The sequence below is a fragment of the Schistocerca gregaria genome, chromosome 3 (genome assembly GCF_023897955.1).
Source record: "Schistocerca gregaria isolate iqSchGreg1 chromosome 3, iqSchGreg1.2, whole genome shotgun sequence".
Classification (NCBI taxonomy): Eukaryota; Metazoa; Arthropoda; class Insecta; order Orthoptera; family Acrididae; genus Schistocerca; species Schistocerca gregaria.
Genome location: NC_064922.1, coordinates 643,375,183 through 643,395,669, shown reverse-complemented (window position 1 = coordinate 643,395,669; position 20,487 = coordinate 643,375,183). Strand labels below are relative to the sequence as shown.

The 20,487-nt window shown below is 43.1% G+C and overlaps 1 protein-coding gene across 2 annotated transcripts in view; it reads right to left on the bottom strand.

Moving 5' to 3' along the window:
• Positions 1-1,832: 1,832 nt before the first annotated feature.
• The window catches only part of LOC126355071 (uncharacterized), a 190,598-nt gene continuing 171,943 nt past the window's right edge, over positions 1,833-20,487 (bottom strand). Inside the window, exon 2 of one of the 2 annotated variants that reach the window (XM_050005242.1) lies at positions 1,833-4,969. In XM_050005242.1, coding sequence (XP_049861199.1) covers positions 2,356-4,470 — 2,115 coding nt within the window. In that variant the 5' untranslated portion in view covers positions 4,471-4,969 and the 3' untranslated portion in view covers positions 1,833-2,355. The remainder of the gene's footprint in view (positions 4,970-20,487) is intronic. The other variant, XM_050005243.1, reaches the window with a different exon arrangement.

Sequence of the window (20,487 nt, the reverse complement as noted above, 5' to 3'; positions counted from 1 at the left end):
CTACGTCTCCCTGGTCACAAACAGCTTCTACGGGGTTTCCCTATGACGTAGGTTCTCGTCTGCCTCACTCGGACACTACAGCTCTTAGGTCTTATTCACAATAGACGCCTGTGAATTTCCCCATCTCGTGACGAATCTGCGCTCTTTGTGGCACAAGGTCCTGGACAACATGGTTCGTTTCACAATTCCTGAAGGTTGACTCTTTCGGCCATATACTTAAATGAGGGCGAAATGCTCGTTAAATCACAATACTTTTTTATATTTTAGCTCAGAATATGTTCTAATATTCTACTAAAAATCGATGTCAAAGATATTGGACGGTAGTTTTGCTGTCACTTCTACTACTCATAGACGAATATGACTTGTGCTGTTTTCGAAACCCATGGCACTGTTTTTTGTTCCAAACATCTATGACTCATTACAGTTAGGAGAAGGTCTATCTCAGCTGCAAATTCAGTATAGAATCTGACAGGAAATCCAGCGGGCATTGGAGCTTTGTTCAATTTTAACGATTTCAGCTGTTTCTCAGCACCACTGACACTAGTACTTATTTCACTCATGTTATCAGTGGTACGAGAATTAAATTGGAGCAGTTTTCCTGGGTTTTCCTTTGTAAAGGAAAACCTAAAAACAGAGTTAAACATTTCAGCTTTTGCTTTACTACCCTCAATTTCAGCTCCTGTCTCATTCGCTAGGGATGGGACACTAACTTTGGTGCCACTAACAGCTTTTATATACAATTAGAATTTCCTTGGGTCTTGTGAAATATCATTTAACATTATTCTGGTACGGTAGTCATTAAAGGCTTCACACATTACTCTTTGGAAAATCAAATGCGTTTCATTCAGCATCTCTCTATTTATAACCACTACGCTTTGTTTTACACCTACTATGAAATCTTTGTTCCTTTAGACGATTCTTAACAGTGACTGTATACCATGGAGGGCCACTCCCACTATGAACTGCTCCGCTGAATATATATCTATCAAGTGCATTTTCAGTTATTCTTTTAAACTTGAGCCATTGTTCCTCTACGTGTTCCTGCCCTGTTTACGTTCCTCAGTGAGATACGACACTAGTGATTTTTTATCTACTTTACCAACATGTATATCTTTCTCGTTGTTTTACTTTTTGTTTGTACCTTGATAACTATTGTTGCCACAATCGCTCATGGTCACTGATAGCAGTAACGATATGGACATCATCTAGGAAGTCAGGTCTACTTGTTGCCTTTGGATCCAATATATTTCTATAATCAGTGGGGTTCCGAACTATCTGTTCTAGGTAGTTTTCAGAGAAGACATTTGGTAACGTTTCACAGGAATGTCTTAATCTTACCTCATAACTTTAAAAAGGACAGATGCACCAGGGCAATTTACACCCATTAAAATTATGAGCTACTTCATAACACAATTTGCTGTGGCATTAATGTACCTGAAGTATCGGTCAACAAGTACCTGTATACACTTGTGGCACAACTCCACCACCAGCAACTGAACAATTGATGGAAAGCATCTTGAAGCTTCTCGCCGTTGTCGGAAGGCTGTTACGTTGCCTTTTTTCCGTGTTGGAGAAGAGGTGATAGGCATTGGAAACCAAATTAGGGCTACGCGGAAGATAGTTGAACAGGTCCCATCTGAAAATTGTAAAAGAGTTCTGAAATGTATATAGCAGTGTGTGAGTGAAGTTTGACACGTATCAGAGCAGAGTATGCCACGTTGTTTGGTTTGAATTGTTCTCCGTAGCCTTCTTTTTTTTCCGAAGGCTTGCTATACACTGTGTTTCTTCATGGCATTTCCGTACTGACACAAAGATTCTGTGTATTTAAAACCTTTGTTAAGTTAAAACGCAAAGTCTTTATTTAAAACTGTCTCTTACTACTTTGTTTGTACCTTATTTCGTTACCCTTACTTTGCCTCGTTTCTGTCACTTTCGAGGAAAAATTTGATTTATCTTTATTTGCGTGATATGTCTTCGTTTCCATGAATTCTTCCTGAGCTATATTTACAAAAGCAGTGGTTTTTTGTAGTGGTACCGCAAACGTCAGTTTCAGATTATGTCATGATTCGAGAGAGTATCAAATTAAAAGCAATTCATCATGGCTATTTCTCTGCTGCAACCTGTTCTAATAAAGGTGTATTTAAAGTTATGTTGCGAGATATGTAACCTGGCTATTTTGTTGATTTCTTAACCTATGGCATTTATTAAGAAAAATGTTCTATGCAGTTAGACTATGCTTTTTATTTTAAACTTTAGTTTCAGCTGTGGAAGTCATCATATTTTCACACAGTACCAATCTAATTTAATTCGGCATTAATGAAAGATAAGACAAGAAATGAAATAAAAGTACATAAATTACTGACGGTTCCTAATATGTTTTTCTCTCCGCGGTTTTGAAGTCAGCTGCTCCTCCTCCTGGGTAGATGTTGGAAGGACTGTATGATATTTCGTGTTTATGTTCCCTGATACACGAGAAGCATTTTGCGACTTTTGTGGTTTTCGTGAAGCAGTCTCCTTCCCATGTACTATGTTTTGTTTTCTTTCCCACGAAGAATGAGGATCTTCCACAGTGTTCCATGCCTCCAGTTCTGGTGGTAACGTCATCTTCGGATCGAGCTTAGGCACGTACTCCTCCCAAGAATACTGCATAACGCGTGGTCTTGTATTTGTGCGCTGCGGTTTTGGAAGTGAACAGTTCGTCGCCTCTTCCGTTATCTGTATTGCAGGCCTACTTTTCTGCTCGATCTTAACGGGGTTCTGTCTCCTGGAAAATCGCGCAGTGCTTGTTTTACGGCTGGTACGGGGTGGCTTACAGTCTGACACATTTGTTGTTCTATGTGGCAATTCCCAACTTACGCTGTCGCAGATATCCCATGAATTACAGCCGCAGCTCTCGCACACCTCCCAGGGATCATAGTTATAATTGTTGCGCACACTCGATGAATCACACTTAGCGCTGTCACATACATCCCATGAATGGTGAATTATTTTTGCATCTTTAAAATCCTCTGAATGAGTTTGACCTGTCGACCGTCCTTCGACATTACATATTTTTGCAACTGATGGAAATTTTGCAGCGGTTTCTGTGAAACAAATGTTACTACCTTTGTTTCTTTTACTTCGGTTGCCTCCGCAGATGCTTCTTGGAGCAGGAAGGAACAAAGGCCTTGTGTTAGTAGGGAAAACCACTGTTTTGACGTTGTTGATATTTACGGATGGCTGCACGCCGTGCTCTACAGTCAGCATCATTTTCAGCGTATTAGCCCTTGAAATGCACCCATGTCTGCCAAGGCTATCATCCGTCGCGAGAGGAATGCATTTCTCTACATTCAGTCTGCTGTAACGCATTTCATTCTTGGACATGAATTGAGCAGCACATACCCCGACATTCCGTACAGAAACAAACAAATGTAAGAATGACTTTAATTTAAGAATCTGGTCGTAAAAATGAAGTACATTATTCCGAAATGATATAGCTTTACAGGTCTGATGCTGCCCACTAATATCGCAGATAGTATGAATTGCTAAAATTCCTCCAGAAAATAGAAACTTAATGGATGCAGAGCTACTAGGCAAGGAAGTGAGAACAAATTGTTGTGTTACTGGGTGCCTTGGTGTTCTCAGTGCTCTTAATATATTCTTTGGGTCTAATAATAGCTTCGGCAGCTTGAAAGAACCAGTATCCAAATGTATGCAGGATCGTTCGGAGATTTTCTCGTTGTATATGCTGACAGAACGTAACTGGGCCATACAACGATAATGTTTCTGTTGACTGTATCTGATGACGGCTTCCCTACAATTACTGTGTCTATCACAATAATTTTGAAAGCTGTTTTGGGATGACACTAAATCGAGTAGTTCAGATTCAGAAACTGATCTATCAAAGCGTCCCATCATCGTTGCTACATGTTTTTCTGAAACACCATGCGAATTACGTTTGGCACATTCGTGTATATTATAACGCCAATGTGTGCTAGGTTCCAAATATCTAACTATGTAATCATATTTTGCAGCTATACACGCGTAAGGCCACATTTCACACACTGTTAAGTTGGTGTTGTCAACTATTATTGGAGTTACATTTGTCTGTGCTGCTCCCAAGACTCCCTCGACATTCCAAGAATGTGCTTGTGGAAGAAACTTACGATTAAATATATATGCTTTACTTTTAGGATCAATGAAGTAGTCATCAGCAGAGAATACGTGCTTTTCTTTGACTGTACTCGTGTCTGTCGATATTTCCATTAGATAGCGTGCAAGTGTTGACTTACCGCTCCCTGGGAGACCACGCATTAATACCATAATTTTACAGCCATTCTTTATTATATTTTCGATGTTATTTACCTCTTCGACACCTGAATAAAATATCGTTATCGCTTCCTTTCTTACACCACTTAAATCATCTGCTTCATGGGGTAGCAGAGGCATTTCAATGTCTCTGTCATTTATAACACATTGCCAAGAAGCCATAATCGATTCGCTTTTCTCGGTTGCAGCAATAGCTCGTAGTTTGCACACTTCCTACGGGAGGACTAAATTTTATCGAATCGCCGGAAGGTGTATATCAGTTCTCACACTGCCACAACTGTTCTCCAAAAACATTTTCACGAAATCTAGGATCAAGAAAAATCACACAACTTTAGTATCTGTAATCTTTCCGTTGGCTTTCACTCCCTATTATCAGTGTGACACAGCAGAGAACAGCTTGAAATTACAAAAAAAAAAAAAAATCAGAGTTTTTCGAGGTAACTTTGTTACGTAAGATATACTCATGCAGCGGCATCGATTGTAGGTGATCCATTCGTTCGTTAAAGTACTCTCGAATGACTTGGTGATACGTTAGTTCTGATCATATTATTTGAATATGGAAGTCGTAAACGTCTTTACATCCACCATACAGAGACGCAGGGCAACGCAGAGGCGTTAGAAGCAGGCACTTTCTTCAGTAGTGTAATCGTACAACCTGGATCTGTGAAAAGAAAATATGAATCGTTGTTCCAAGTACAGTATCAACTCGCCATTGGTTTCACACACTAACACATGCACACTCACATACAACCAACCACAAAAGAGAAACAATCCATAACTCAGAGCGCACATGATAGCAAAATTATTTTCAGTAAAGAGCACGATAACACACAAAGAGCATCTGAAATGTTCAGTGAACAGAAGCATAACAGGAGATACCATGGAGTCTACAGTCTCTCTAAAGAAAGCTATAAGGAAACAGTGATTATAGCACAGCATGTAAAATACAAAGAGTATAGCCATAGATAGAGAGATGCTAAATGAAACGCGTTTGATTGTCGAAAGAGCACTGCGTGACGCCTTCGTACCGTGGCGGCATCTTATCGAAAGATCTCTCACAAAACACAAAGAAACTATTGTCATATGATGCAGTCACGGATCCTGGGTTGTGTCCTACCGGGGGGAAGTCACAGTCCACTTTTAAAGTGCCATAGATATGTACTAATTTAATAAAAACAATAAAATATATAAAATGTTTGAATATAACACTAATAAATTGCTTAATAACCATAAAATGACAGTCGTACCGTAGGTGCAACCACAACAGAGGGGTATCTGTTGAGAGACCAGATGAACGTGTGGTTCCTGAAGAGGGGCAGCAATCTTTTCAGTAGTTACAGGGGCCGCACTCTGGATGTTTAACTGATCTGGTCTTGTACATCAACCAACACCGCCTTGCCGTGTTGGTACTGCGAATGACTGAAAGCAAAGAGGAACTACGGTCGTAATTTTTCCCGAGGGCATGTAGCTGTATCGTATGGTTACATGTGATGTCATTCTTTTGGGTGAAATATTCCGAAGGTAAATTAGCCTACCACTTGGATTTCGGGGCGGGGACTGCTCAGGACGATGCCGACATCAGACGAAACACAACTAATGTCCTACGGGTCGGAGCTTAGAATGTTAGATACCTAAACCTGGCAGGTACATTAGAAAATTTAAAAAGGAAAGTGGGTAATTTGAAGTTAAATACAGTGGGAATCAGTGAAGTTCGGTGGCGGAGGGAGCAAGACATCCGTTCAGGTGAATACAGAGTTATAAATACAAAGTCAAATAGAGGTGCGTTTAATAATGAATAAGAAGATAGGAATATGGGTAAGCGACTATGAACAACATAGCGAACGCATTATTGCAGCCAACATAGCAGCGAAGCACACGTCTGTCACAATAGTAGAAGTTTATATGGCAGCTGCTCCGAAGATAACGAAGAGACTGAAGAAATGTACGACCAGATAAAAAAAATTATTACTCAGATAGTCAAGTGAGACGAAAACCTAATTGGGGCGAGATACTGGAATTCGATAGTAGGAAAAGGAAGAAAGGAAAAATAGTAGTTGAATATAGACTGGGGCAAAGGAATGAAAGAGGAATACGCTTGGTAGAATATTGCACAGAGCATAATTTAATCATCGCTAACATTTGGTTTAAGAATCGTGAAAGAAGGCTGAATACCTGGAAGACGCCTCGGGAAACCGGAAGTTTGCAGATTGATTATGTAATGATAAGACAGAGGTTTCAGAATCAGATTTTAAATTGTAAGACTTCTCAGGGGCAGATGAGTTTTCTGACCACAATTTATTGGTTATGAATTGTAGATTAAAACTGAAGAAACTGAAAAAGATGGAAAATTAAAGATCTGGCATCTGGATAAGTTGCAACAGCTGACTAGAGGAGGGAAAAGGAACACAACAGAAGACGAATGGGTAGCTTTAAGAGATTAAACAATGAAGGCAACAGAGAATCAAATAGGTAAATAGACAAGGCCTGGTGGAAATCTATGGATAACACAGAAGGTACTGAATATAACCGATGAAAGGAGGAAATATAAAAATGCAGTAAATGAATCAGGCGAAAGGAAATACAACCGTCTAAAACGTGAGCTTGACTAGAAGTGCAAAACGCCTAACAGGAATAGCTAGAGGACAAATGTAAGGCTTTAGAAGCATGTACCACGAGGCAAAGGATCGATACCGCCTCCAGGAAAATTAAAGAGGCTTTTGGAGAAAAGAGAAGCAGCTGTATTAATGTCAAGACCTCCGGCGGAAAACCAGTCCTAAGCAAAGCAGAGAAAGCTGGCAGTTGGAAGGAGTGTAGAGGGGGTCTGTCAAAGGAGTACCAACTTGAAGGCAACGTTGTAGAAATGAAAGAGGGAATAGACGAAGATAAGTTAAAAGAAGTGATATTGCGAGAAGAGTTTGACAGAGCACTGAAAGACCTTAGTCGAAACAAGGCCCAGGAGTAGCCGAAATTCCGTCAGAACTACTGATAGCCTTGAAAGAGCCAGCTATGACGAAATTCTTCCATCTGATGCGTACAATGTATGACACAGACGACATCTCAACCTTCGAGAAGAAAGTAATAATTCCAGTTCGAAAGAAATGAATTGCTGACAGGTGCGAAATTTACGAAATTGTCAGTTTTATAACACATGGTTGCAAAGTACTAACACTAATCCTTTACAGAAAAATGGAGGAACTAATTGAAGCCAACCTTGGGGAAGATTAGATTGTATTTCGGAGAAATGTGGGAACATGTGAGGAAATACTGACCCTAAGATTAATCTTAGAAGAAAGCTTAAGGAAAGGCAAACCTCTGTTATAGAATTTGTAGATTTAGTCACAATTTTTGACAGTGTTGAGTGGAATACTCTCTGGAATTCTGAAGACAGTAGGGGTAAAATACAGTGAGCGAAAGACTTTTAATAACTTGTACAGAAAGCAGACGGCAGTTTTAAAAGTCGAGCGGCATGAAAAGGAAGCAGCGGCTGAGAATCTGTGCGTTGAGCAAGCAGTAAAGGAAAGCAAAGAAAAATTTGGAGTAAGAATTAAAGGTCAGGGAGAAGAAATAAAAACTTTGAGGTTTGCCGATGACATTGTATTCTGTCAGAGACAGCAAAGGACTTGGAAGAGTAGTTGAATGGAAAGGATAGTGTCTTGAAAGGGGGATATAAAATGAACATAAACAAAAGCAAAACAAGGATAATGGAATGTAGGCTAATTAAATCAGGCGAGGCTGCGGGAATTAAATTGAAAGCGAGACACTTAAAGTAGTAAATGAGTTTTGCCACATGGGCAGCAAAACAACTAATGATGGCCGAAGCTGAGAGGATGTAAAACGTTGACTGGCAATGGCAAGAAGAAAATATCTGAAGAAGAGAAAATTGTTGACATTGAATGTAGACTTAAGTATTAGGAAGTCTTTCCTGAAGATATTTTTCTGGAATGTAGCCATGTATGGAAGTGAAACATGGACTATAAACAGTTTGGACAAAAAGAGAATAGACGCTTTTGAAATGTGGTGCTACAGAAGCATGTTCAAGATTAGATGGGTAGATCAGGTAATTAATGAGGAGGTACTGAACGGAACTGAGGAGGCAAGGAATTGGTGGCACAACTTGACTAAATGAAGGGAACGGTTGACAGGACACATTCTGAGACATCAAGAGATCAACGTTTAGTATAGGAGGAAGGTGTCAGGGGTTAAAGTCGTAGACGGTGACCAAGAAATGAATACAGCAACTAGATTCGGAAGGATGAAGCTTGGTTTATTTGGGGGAGGGGACCAAACAGCAAGGTCATCGGACCCGTCGGATTAGAGCAGGATGAAGGAAGGAAGCCGTCCGTACCCTTTCAAAGAAACCATTCCGGCAATTGCCTGAAGCGATTTAGGAAAATAACGGAAAACCTTATCAGGATGACCGAATGCGAGTCTCCCGTGTGCTAACCACTGTGCTATCTCGCTCGGTGAGAACGATGTAGGCTGCAGTAGTTATTCGGAGATAAAGAGGCTCGCACAGGATAGAGTTGCACGGACAGCTGCATCACATCAGTCTTCGGGCTGAAGACCATAACAACAACAACTGCTCTTTTATTTCAGTACTAATAACGACAAAAGTAATTTGTTTACGTCGTTGAATAGTACATTGCTTGACATAACTTCTAGGAAACTGCAGCATATGTCCGAAGACTTGAAAATCATTTATGTAATGCAATTAATCTAAGAACTTTAATGCTTTCATCATTTCGATAACGTCTTTATTTGTACAATTCAAAATCGCAGCTTGCACTACAATAACTTGTACTATTTCGCTAAGCGCTACAATTCTGAGCACTGGTCTGGAAACTATGGCTTTGATAGTGTGTAAATGGGGGAGTGTTGTTTCTTTCAGTAGTCTCCCCTTCTGTCTTGCCCTACACAACTTTCAGCGGTTTGCCCGTTTTACCTGTGGAAGAAGCGTGTTGTTATTGACAGCAGGAATAGCCAGCCTGCGAACGTGCGCTGGATTGTTAGCGGCCAGGCAAGCCAAGCCCATTCACGTGAGCAGGCCACTCAGAAACAATTGAAAAAATCTTATGTTAAGAATAGCTTGAGAGTTCTAGAATTTCTTGCATCTTCGAGACTATTAGTTGTAATGCTACTTTAATCTCCGAAAGTTAGCAGTAACATTTGGAAACTGAGGTATGTAAAACATATGCTTTTCAACCGGAACGTTATGACCACCGATATACTATAAATATAAACCCGTCCAGGCGATAGCACCGACACCTGCCGCGGAATGACAACTACTTAGACTCACGCAAGGTGCGTGTAGTATCAGTGAGAGTGCTGACCGTGTGTAGAATGGGGAAGGCGTGCAATCTGTCTGAATTTGACTGTGGGCAGATCGTGATGGTCCAGAGGCACGAGTATTTCGGAAACTGCACGACCTATTGGGTGTTCAAGGAGTGCTGTGGTGAGTGTCTTCAACACGTGACGAAACCAAGGTGAAAGCACGTCCAGACGTCGTGGGGTTGGCGGCGACCCCTCACTACAAATATCAAACGTCATAGGTTGGGAATTCTGGTAAAAACGGACAGGCGGCGAATGGTGGCGGAACTAACATCAGGCTTTAATGCAAGTGTGTCTCAACACAAAGTGCACAGAGCACTCCTAACACTGGGTCTCTGCAGCTGAAGACCCATGCAAATGCCAGTGTTAACAGCACAACATCAGCAACTATGGCTGAATTGGCAAAAGATCATCAAGGCTGGACTATGGCGCACTGGCCGAGGGTTGTATGGTCTGATGAAACCCGATGCCTTCTTCGTCATTCCGATGGGAGGCTGCCAATCCGTCGTCTTCCATCAGATCAGCTTCCTGACACCTGCACTATGGGACAGAGACAAGTTGTCGGCAGCTCCATTATGCTATGGGGAACATCCACTTGGGCATCAGTGTGTTCAGTGGAGCTCGTGCAAGGCACGATGATGGCTAAAGAGCATCTTACACTGGTTGCAGACCATGTACACCCCTTCACGACAATCATGTTCACTGACAGCAGTGGCACTTCTCAACAAGAGAATGCGCCATGTCACAAAGCCAGGAGTGTGATGGAGTGGTTTGAGGAACACAGTGGCGAGAATCAGTTGGTGCGCTGGCCCCAAAACTCGTCAGATACGAATCCACCGAACATATCTTGGATGTGATTGAACGTGACGCCAGAGCTCATGCCCACCCCCCACCCCTTATGGAATTTACGAGAATTATGTGAGCTGTGTGCAGATGTGACGAAGACCTCATTGCTTCCATGCCACGATGCATCGCAGCTGTTATCTCTGTCAAAGCTGGACATACCGCTATTGGGTAGGTAGTCATAAGGTTCTGGCTGATCAATGTATAAATGCTTCTACCTGCATGAACCTCACCCCTAGGAGTCGCTCCCAGTCGTATGTTATAGCACCATATTATAGCAATTGTTGTGCACCAGACACCATAGATGGTAGGGGTGAACTGCAGCTCCAGAGATTGTACTGGTGAACAGACGTCCAAATGCTGTGCACCTCATGGCCCAGATGAAACAAGAAGCTACCAACACTGACTCCTCATTGACTGTTCAGCGAACGTTGCTGCCTGTGTGTCTTTGCAGCAGGGCCTGGTCATGCACCCACGCTGACTGCTGTTCATTGACGGCGAAACCTGCAATTGCACGCCAATGTCGCAACATTCACTGAGTGGTGACAGGTGGCCTTTTGAAACAAATCACGTTTTATGCTCCATCGGACGGATCGTCGTTGGCTTGTATGGTCCTGCAACAATCGTTGGAAGGATGCAGGCCGGAGGAGGGAGCGTTATAGTTGTTGTTGTTGTTGTTGTGGTCTTCAGTCCTGACAATGGTTTCATGCAGCTCTCCATGCTACTCTATCCTGTGCAAGCTTCTTCATCTCCCAGTACCTACTGCAACCTACATCCTTCTGAATCTGCTTAATGTATTCATCTCTTGGTCTCCCTCTACGATTTTTACCCTCCACGCTGCCCTCCAATACTAAATTGGTGATCCCTTGATGCCTCAGAACGCGTCCTACCACCCGAACGCTTCTTCTAGTCAAGTTGTGCCACAAACTTCTCTTCTCCCCAATTCTATTCAGTACCTCCTCATTAGTTATGTGATCTACCCACCTAATCTTCAGCATTCTTCTGTAGCACCACATTTCAAAAGCTTCTATTCTCTTCTTGACTAAACTATTTATCGTCCATGTTTCACTTCCATACATGGCTACACTCCATACAAATACTTTCAGAAACGATTTCCTGACACTTAAATCAATAAGTAAATTTCTCTTGTTCAGAAACGCTTTCCTTGCCATTGGCAGTCTACATTTTATATCCTCTCTCCTTCGACCATCATCAGTTATTTTGCTCCTCAAATAGCGAAACTCCTTTACTACTTTAAGTGTCTCATTTCCTAATCTAATTCCCTCAGCATCACCCGACTTAATTCGACTACATTCCATTATCTTCGTTTTTCTTTTGTTGATTTTCATCTTATATCCTCCTTTCAAGACACTATCAATTCCGTTCAACTGCTCTTCCAAATCCTTTGCTTCTCTGACAGAATTACAATGTCATCGGCAAACCTCATAGCTTTTATTTCTTCTCCATGGGTTTTAATACCTACTTCGAACTTTTCTTTTGTTTGCTTTACTGCTTGCTCAATATACAGATTGAATAGCATCGGTGATAGGCTACAACCCTGTCTCACTCCCTTCCCAACCACTGCTTCCCTTTCATGTCCCTCGACTCTTGTAACAGCCATCTGGTTTCTGTAAAAATTGTAAATAGCCTTTCGCTCCCTGTATTTTACCCCTGCCACCTTCAGAATTTGAAAGAGAGTATTCCAGTCAACATTGTCAAAAGCTTTATCTAAGTCTACAAATGCTAGAAACGTAGGTTTGCCTTTCCTTAATCTAGCTTCTACGTTAAGTCGTAGGCTCAGTATTGCTTCACGTGTTCCAACATTTCTATGGAATCCAAATTGATCTTCCCCGAGGTCAGCTTCTACCAGCTTTTCCATTCGTCTGTAAACAATTCGCGTTATTGATAGTTCGGTAATTTTCACATCTGTCAACACCTGCTTTCTTTGGGATTGGAATTACTATATTCTTCTTGAAGTCTGAGGGAATTTCGCCTGTATTATACATCTTACTCACCAGATGGTAGAGTTTTATTAGGCCTGGCTCTCCCAAGGCTGTCAGTAGTTCTAATGGAATGTTGTCTACTCCCGGGGCATTGTTTCGAATTAGGTCTTTCAGTGCTCTGTCAAACTCTTCACGCAGTATCATATCTCCCATTTCATCTTCATCTACATCCTCATCCATTTCCGTAATATTGTCCTGAAGACCATCGCCCCTGTATAGACCCTCCATATACTCCTTCCACCTTTCTGCTTTCCCTTCTTTGCTTAGAACTGGGTTTCCATCTGAGCTCTTGATATTCATGCAAGTGGTTCTCTTTTATCCAAAGGTCTCTTTAATTTTCCTGTAGGCAGTATCTATCTTACCCCTCGTGCGATAAGCCTCTACATCCTTACATTTGTCCTCTAGCCATCCCTGTTAAGCCATTTTGCACTTCCTGTCGACCTCATTTTTTAGTCGTTTGTATTCCTTTTTTCCTGCTTTGCTCCCTTCATCAATTAAATTCAGTATCTCTTCTGTTACGCAAGGATTTCTACTAGCCCTCGTCTTTTTACCTACTTGATCCTCTGCTGCCTTCACAATTTCATTCCTCAAAGCTACCCATTCTTCTTCTATTGTATTTCTCTCCCCCAGTCCTGTCAATTGTTCCCTTATGCTCTCCCTTAAACTCCGTACAACCTCTGGTTCTTTCAGTTTATCCAGGTCCCATCGCCTTAAATTCCCACCTTTTTGCACTTTCTTCAGTTTTAATCTACAGTTCATAACCAATAATCTGGTTCCTAAATCTCTGTCTTACCATTATATATCTGAAACTTTTTGTATCTCCAGTGTTCTCCCATGTATACAACCTTCTTTCATGATTCTTGAACCGAGTTCTACCAGGCGGCTTCCTCTTTCATTTCCATATTCACCTACTACGTTTCCTTCTCTTTCTTTTCCTACCTTCGAAATCCAGTCATCCATGACTATTAAATTTTCGTCTCCCTTCACTACCTGAATAATTTCTTTTATCTCATCATACATTTCAACAACATGTATTGAGGTAAAACACTTCTTGTTCAAGTTGCATGTTAACAATTTGATAGACAATGTTAACAGTAATTTCAATGGGGAGTGTTTTCGTGGCATTCTCTGGATGATCTCTGTGGTGTCACCGCCAGACACCACACTTGCTAGGTGGTAGCCTTTAAATCGGCCGCGGTCCGGTAGTATACGTCGGGCCCGCGTGTCGCCACTATCAATGATTGCAGACCGAGCGCCGCCACACGGCAGGTCTAGAGAGACTTCCTACCACTCGCCCTCGTTGTACAGCCGACTTTGCTAGCGATGGTTCACTGACTTCTACGCTCTCATTTGCCGAGACGATAGTTAGCATAGCCTTCAGCTACGTCATTTGCTACGACCTAGCAAGGCGCCATTATCTGTACTATTGATATTGTGAATCATGTACCATAAAGAGCGACGTTCTCCATTAATGGATTAAAGTTAAGTATTCCACCAGCTACGTCCGTTTTTCTCAATTCTAATTCCCTAGTCATGTTTCAGACCTCACGCCAGCCTGCTTGAGCTGAGACGCATGCATTTCGGCCTCCTTTAGCAATACGGTTGGCTCTCCTGCCAACCACAACATTGGCGAAGAGGCACAACGGCGTTCTTATCTAAATTGCCCTGATTTATTTGTGTCATGGCTTCACCACAATATCCAGATGTACAGTCCGAATTTTATCGCTTACAGAATCAGCAGACGCAGGCCTTACTGGATGCCCTTGGACAACTCGTCCTGGGTCAACGTGCGGTGCAAAACGATGCAGCAGCACCCGCTTCACAGCTAACGCAGCCACAACACGCTGTTGCACCGCCTTTTCGACCTTTTGATGCTGCAGTGGAAAGCTGGACGTTGTGGTCCCGCCAATTTGGATTCCATCTCGCCGCCTACAGAATTCAAGGTAACGAGCGGCAGCCTTTCCTCCTTTCCTCCGTCGGGGTACAAACGTACCGTGTGATAGTCAAATTATTTCCCCGACGCGACGTAGCAACTCTGTCCTACGAAGAAATTTTGTCTGCATTAGATGCATATTTCAAGGAATCAGTCAATGTAGTTGCGAAAAGGTATAGTTTCTTTCGTACAAAACGTACGCAGGTCAGACAAATCGGGAGTGGGTTGCAACCTTGCAAGGCCTTACTAAGGATTGTGCTTTTGATTGTCAATGTGGACTCCCTTATTCAGATACTATGGTACGTGATGCAATTGCACAGAACGTTTCTGATGTTCGTATAAGGGAACAGATTTTGAAACTAGTAAATCCCTCCCTTCAACAAGTGTTGGACATATTGGATCTGCAGGACACACTTGACTTTGCTCAGGAATCATTTGAAACTTCGCCAGCAGTGTGTCAGGTTAACTGGACCGCCCGGCGAGCTGCACGGAGCAGTAAACAACCCTCGCGCCCGGCCGCGCCGCTGCCGCCAGGCTCTCAGCCACGTGAGTCGCGCCGGCAAGCAAATGCAGTGATCAAATCATGCCCGCGGTGTGCTACTAAACATTCGCGTGAGAATCGCCTGTCACGCCAAGCTGTTTGCTTTTATTGTAATAAAAAAGGACATGTTCAGAGTGTTTGCCAGAAAAAGCTTCGATCAGAAGCTCAAACCCGTTCCAGGCCCTTTGCTTCGCGCCGGAATCGGAATCGAACCAAGGATACTCAGGCTCGCGAAACTTCGCCCATGGAAATTCATGTAGTTCATTCCACTCCACCCAGAGCCACTATCTCTAAAAGTGACTCTGTCCTTCCCAAAAATAGTGCGCGTCGACATCGCCGGAACTCCCGTCAAGTCGCAAGTGATTATGTACCAGTGTCAGTTCACGTTGCACGAGACAGTCGCTCTTGTCAGCAGGACAATAAACTTTGTGTAGACTTGGTCATTAACGGCAAAGTGATACCTTTCCAGCTCGATACCGGAGCTGCAGTTTCACTGACCAATCAAGACACTTACAAACTGCTGGGCACACCTCCGTTGCGTGCCGCAAATGTTAATTTAAGTAGTTATTCCGGTCAACGTATCCCTGTGTTAGGACAGTGCAGCCTTCTTGCAACACACAAAGGACAAACAAAACTTGTCATTTTACGTATTTCTTTCTTCTGCAGTGAACTTGGTTGGTTTAGATTTATTTCAGTTGTTTAACTTGTCTATAGTAAATCAGGTCCTATCAGTGAACCAGACGGGGCCTTCAGACAGTGTTTCTCGTCTATGTGAAGAATTTGCAGACATTTTTGCACCGGGCCTCGGTTGCGCTAATAACTATGAAGCACATTAGGAACTGAAAGTATACGCGCAACCGAAATTTCTCAGAGCGCACAATGTTCCCCACGTATTGCGTGACGAGGTCGCAAAAACATTATGCGAATTGGAATCACGCGGTGTAATTGAACGTGTGCAGGATTCTCTCTGGGCATCACCCTTAGTAAATTTTCCAAAACCTTCCGGAAAGTTGAGACTTTGTGTGGACTTCAAGGCAACAGTGAATCCACAACTAATGATCGCAACTTTTCCTTTACCCCGCCCGGAAGATCTTTTTGACAAACTGTGCCCGTATAAATATTTCTCGAAGTTGGACCTAGTAGATGTGTGCTTGCAAATACCGGTGGACGAAGAATCCCAGCGTGTTTTGGTGGTTAACACGCATCTTGGGTTGTATCAATTCAAACGACTGCCATTCGGGTGTGCATTCGCCCCTGCATTGTTACAGCAATATCTACTAACTGTTTGTGCGTCAGTCCCTACTGCAGCAAATTATCTGGACGATACTGTTATCTCCGGAAAGACGGAAGAAGAACATTTGGCCAATCTCAGAACATTATTTCAGGTCTAGCGACAAAATGGTCTTCGCTTGCAGAAGGACAAATGTGTGCTTTCTGCTCGGGACTAGCCATACTTGGGCCACGTACTAAATGCCCAATGCATACATCCCAGTCCCACACACCTTCGTGCCATACAAGACTTGCCTTCGCCGCAGAATATGAAGCAGCTACAGAGTGCTGGGAAAAATCAGCTATTATCTTAAATATCTTCCGCATGCCTCTTCCATTTCAGCTCGGCTTCATCGCTTACGCCAGTTGAAATCGGCGTTGCTTTCCAATACTTGCCTTACGCCATTCGATCCCCGGAAGCCCCTTTTGTTGATGGTGGATGCATCGGATTTCGTGATCGGTGCTGTGGTTGCGCACAAAGATGGATCGCTCGATCGCCCTATAGCCTTTGCGTCCAAATTGCTTTCGCCTGCGCAAAGAAATTATTCACAGATCGAGAAAGAAGCATTGGCTCTCGTATTTGGTGTTACAAAGTTTCATGATTTCTTGTATGGTCGTCACTTTACCATAATCACATACCACAAACCTTTGACATCGCTTTTTCATCCGACCAAGCCTGTACCTCCACGTGCAGCGCAGAAATTCATTCGCTGGTCTATTTTCCTCTCGCAGTACCGCTACGATATCTTGTATCGGTCGACTGCTAAACATGGAAACGCCGATGCGTTGTCGCGCTTGCCTGTTGCTGAGGATAGGGCATTCGATTCCTCCGAACTTGCTTGCATGTTCATTGATGCGGAAACTGATGACGTGGTCGAATCATTTCCGATTGATTTTCGTCGTGTAGCTACAGCCACAGCTGCCGACCCTGTCCTTGCTACCGTTTTGCGTTTTGTTGCTACGCAATGGCCCTTGTCATAGTCACGGATCGGGGACCCGTTGGTTCGCCGATTTTTTGCTCAAAAGGAGAGACTTTTTGTACGACTTTTTGTACGACTTGGTGTTTTGCTGTTGCGTTCTGATAATCAGTCCAGGGTCGTGGTACCACGTTCGTTACAGTCCTCTGTCTTACAGCTTCTCCACCAAGGACATTGGGGTATAGTGAGAACGAAACAACTTGCTCGTCAGCACTGTACTTGGTTCGGAATCGATGCCGCGATTACGAATATGTGCTCTTCTTGCTTGGTGTGTGCCGAACAATAATCGGCACCACCGCGGAAATTCTTTGCATGGCCAAAAGCCACTTCCCCTTGGCAACGCTTACACACAGATTTTGCTGGTCCCTTCTGGAATGCTCGATGGTTGTTTGTGGTAGATTCATTCAGTAATTTTCCTTTTGTTGTGCGGATGTCTTCCACGACGTCATCTGCCACCATCCAAGCGTTACCCGCTATCTTCTGCATTGAAGGTCTTCCACAGACAATTGTTTCCGACAATGGCCCACAATTCATGTCTGCAGAATTTGTCATTCTGCAAGGCCAATGGTATTAAACATCTGACGTCCGCGCCGTTTTCGCCACAGTCAAACGGTGACGCTGAACGATTGGTCAGGCCTTTCAAGTCACAGATGTTGAAGTTGAGAGTCGCATTCTCGGGAGGACGCGTTATTGCTCTTTTTGTCCTCGTATCGCCAAGACTTCAAATGTCGGAGCTCTTTTCTCGCCGTACGGAGTATAACACGAAATATTTACTAGGTTTACATGCGACACATCTTCCGAAAGACGAAAACAGAATTTCAAAAACCGCTTTTCGCTGTCGTGTTTGCATGTTAAGATCTGAAGTAGATTTGCTGGCCCAGTTACATACGGCGCCTGGAAATCTGCTGTTACAGTTCCTGATTTGGACAGCACAACAGTTTCTGATTTAGACAACGCAATCTCTGTATCTTCTCCTATAATTTCTACTAATTCTTCACCGTAGAAACAGCCACTCCGTTCATATCAGCCAAAAAGTTTTAAAAACATGACGAAACTTGGCAGACCAAGCACATTCAAAACCTGTTGCGTTTATGTGGGAGCGAAAATTGATAGTGGCTCGAAAGTCGTTTCACAGCAAATTTGCTGTTGCTGAGGAGATTGCATAATAGGTATAGAGAATTGTCACACCTCTCTTCTGTCATTTCCCTTCATTTTTAAAGGCTTGTGAAGCTACATGGCTAGACTACTTGGTTGTTTTTTTTGTCACTGAATCTGTTAATGTCCTTCATACTACGAACAAACAGCGAAGGGTAAAAAGCGATGGCATCAGGATTCTGCTGAACTGAAGAGAATCCTGCCGACCGGAAAATACTGCACCGCAATACTAAATGAAGTGTCGTGCTGTGCCGGTGCTTCCGAGAAGAAAGGAGCAAAGCCAAAACAGGCTAGTCAGAGCTCGTGTTCAATTTGATACGCTGTGTCCGACCTTGGTGTAGAGGACGCCTTTATCAGGCAGAGTATGTCAAACGGTTGCCTATGAACAACATAATGATGATTACAACACTGCGGGCCATAAAAATTGCAGCATCATGAAAATGACCACCTATAAACATCAAATTGGCATGAAGTTTACTATATTCTTGGCTACAGTATGCAATAATTCAGAAACTTCATTTAAATGTTGTTTGTTTGTTCAAATACTACGTTTTTATCTGCTACCGTAGTACATTCTGCCTTCAAAATTTTTTCAGATGAACTGCAAACCTGGATACATATTATTGTGACTTGGATTTGACAAATATCGGGAACGACTCAAGAGACCAGCTTAAGCTGGCCAACCGGCTTCGAGCTGTCAACGGTGGTTCACTCAGTACATACAGAAGAAAATAACGAGGAAATTGGGCCGGCCGAAATGGCCGAGCGGTTCTAGGCGTTAGTCTGGAACCGCGCGGCCACTACGGTCGCAGGTTCGAATCCTGCCTCGGGCATGGATGTGTGTGATGTCCTTAGATTAGTTAGGTTTAAGATGTTCTACGTTCTAGGGGACTGATGACCTCAGAAGCTAAGTCCCATAGTGCTCAGAGCCATTTTTGAGGAAATTGGACATTAAAGACGCCACTACAAACGAACAATTCCAGCGAGCAATCTAAGACGGAAACCAAGATTTAACGAAACAGAAAGCACAGAACCATTGCGTTTCAGCTGACTAAGAAATTGTGGGGCCAATACGCCACTGGAGGCACGACCATGGTGCAGTGCAACATATGGTACTACAGCAAGTTCCAAATGGCCAACGAGAGAGGTGTGCACTGCAGCAGTAAGCTTTTAAAGTCACCGAACCGAGATAACAGATCCCTCCTTTTTGAAATGGGCACATGTGGGCAGAAGAGTTCAGATTGATGTTTGACGGGTGAACAGACTGTATGCCAGCTGTGCCAGCACAGAAGTGAACCAGTAGGTACGAGGACCCAGAAGGATCTGCCATCATGCTGGGATGTGGCGAGGTGAACATTACTGGCCATGTTTGCAGAGACTGCATGGAGACCTTTACCTCCACACTCGTGGCAACAGAAATCAATGCTGGTGTTCTGGAAGGTGAGTTACATAGGCACAAGTGAGCTTTGCTGGATAGGGTGGCACTCCGGCAGGAGTGCAGTCTGTACATATGGATCAGTTGATTGGTGTGATAGCACTCCAAACCTCTAAGAGTGTCAACTGCCATAAGGCCTCTGCCCTGGGTGGTTACTGCCATAACTGGCGTCCATGTGACTTTCTTCTTGTACTAGCAAGCCCACGTGCTGTGTATGTGGGATATTGCTCACTGTGCCAGGATATGCGTTCCAAGGGCTGTAGGACCTAGAGATGGAGAAGAGTTCACAATTGTCTTCCATGAGAAGCTTTACTAAGCTACAGTCGTCAACGGGAATAGTTTTTTTTATAAGCTCAGGAACAATGTAAGGGCTGCTGTGGTTGCTGTTTCCACTACTTTTAATATTTGTAGCTCTGCTTCATCATTGGAGGAATGGTGAAATCGCAGACTAAAAACGTAGCTTATGCTGTTTAATACAAAGATATGTTTGAAAGCTGTCGCCATGACTGCGGCCATTTGTCCAACATGATGGGTTGAGGAAGTCCTTCAATTACGAGAATCTGGATGAGCACGTTAATTGTACTGTGTTGTGATGGATGCCATACTGACTACATATGGGCAGTTAGAGGAATTGTCCACAGCTATGAGCCACATAGAGGGGCAGGCAACGTCCAAATGAATGCAATCCCAGGGAC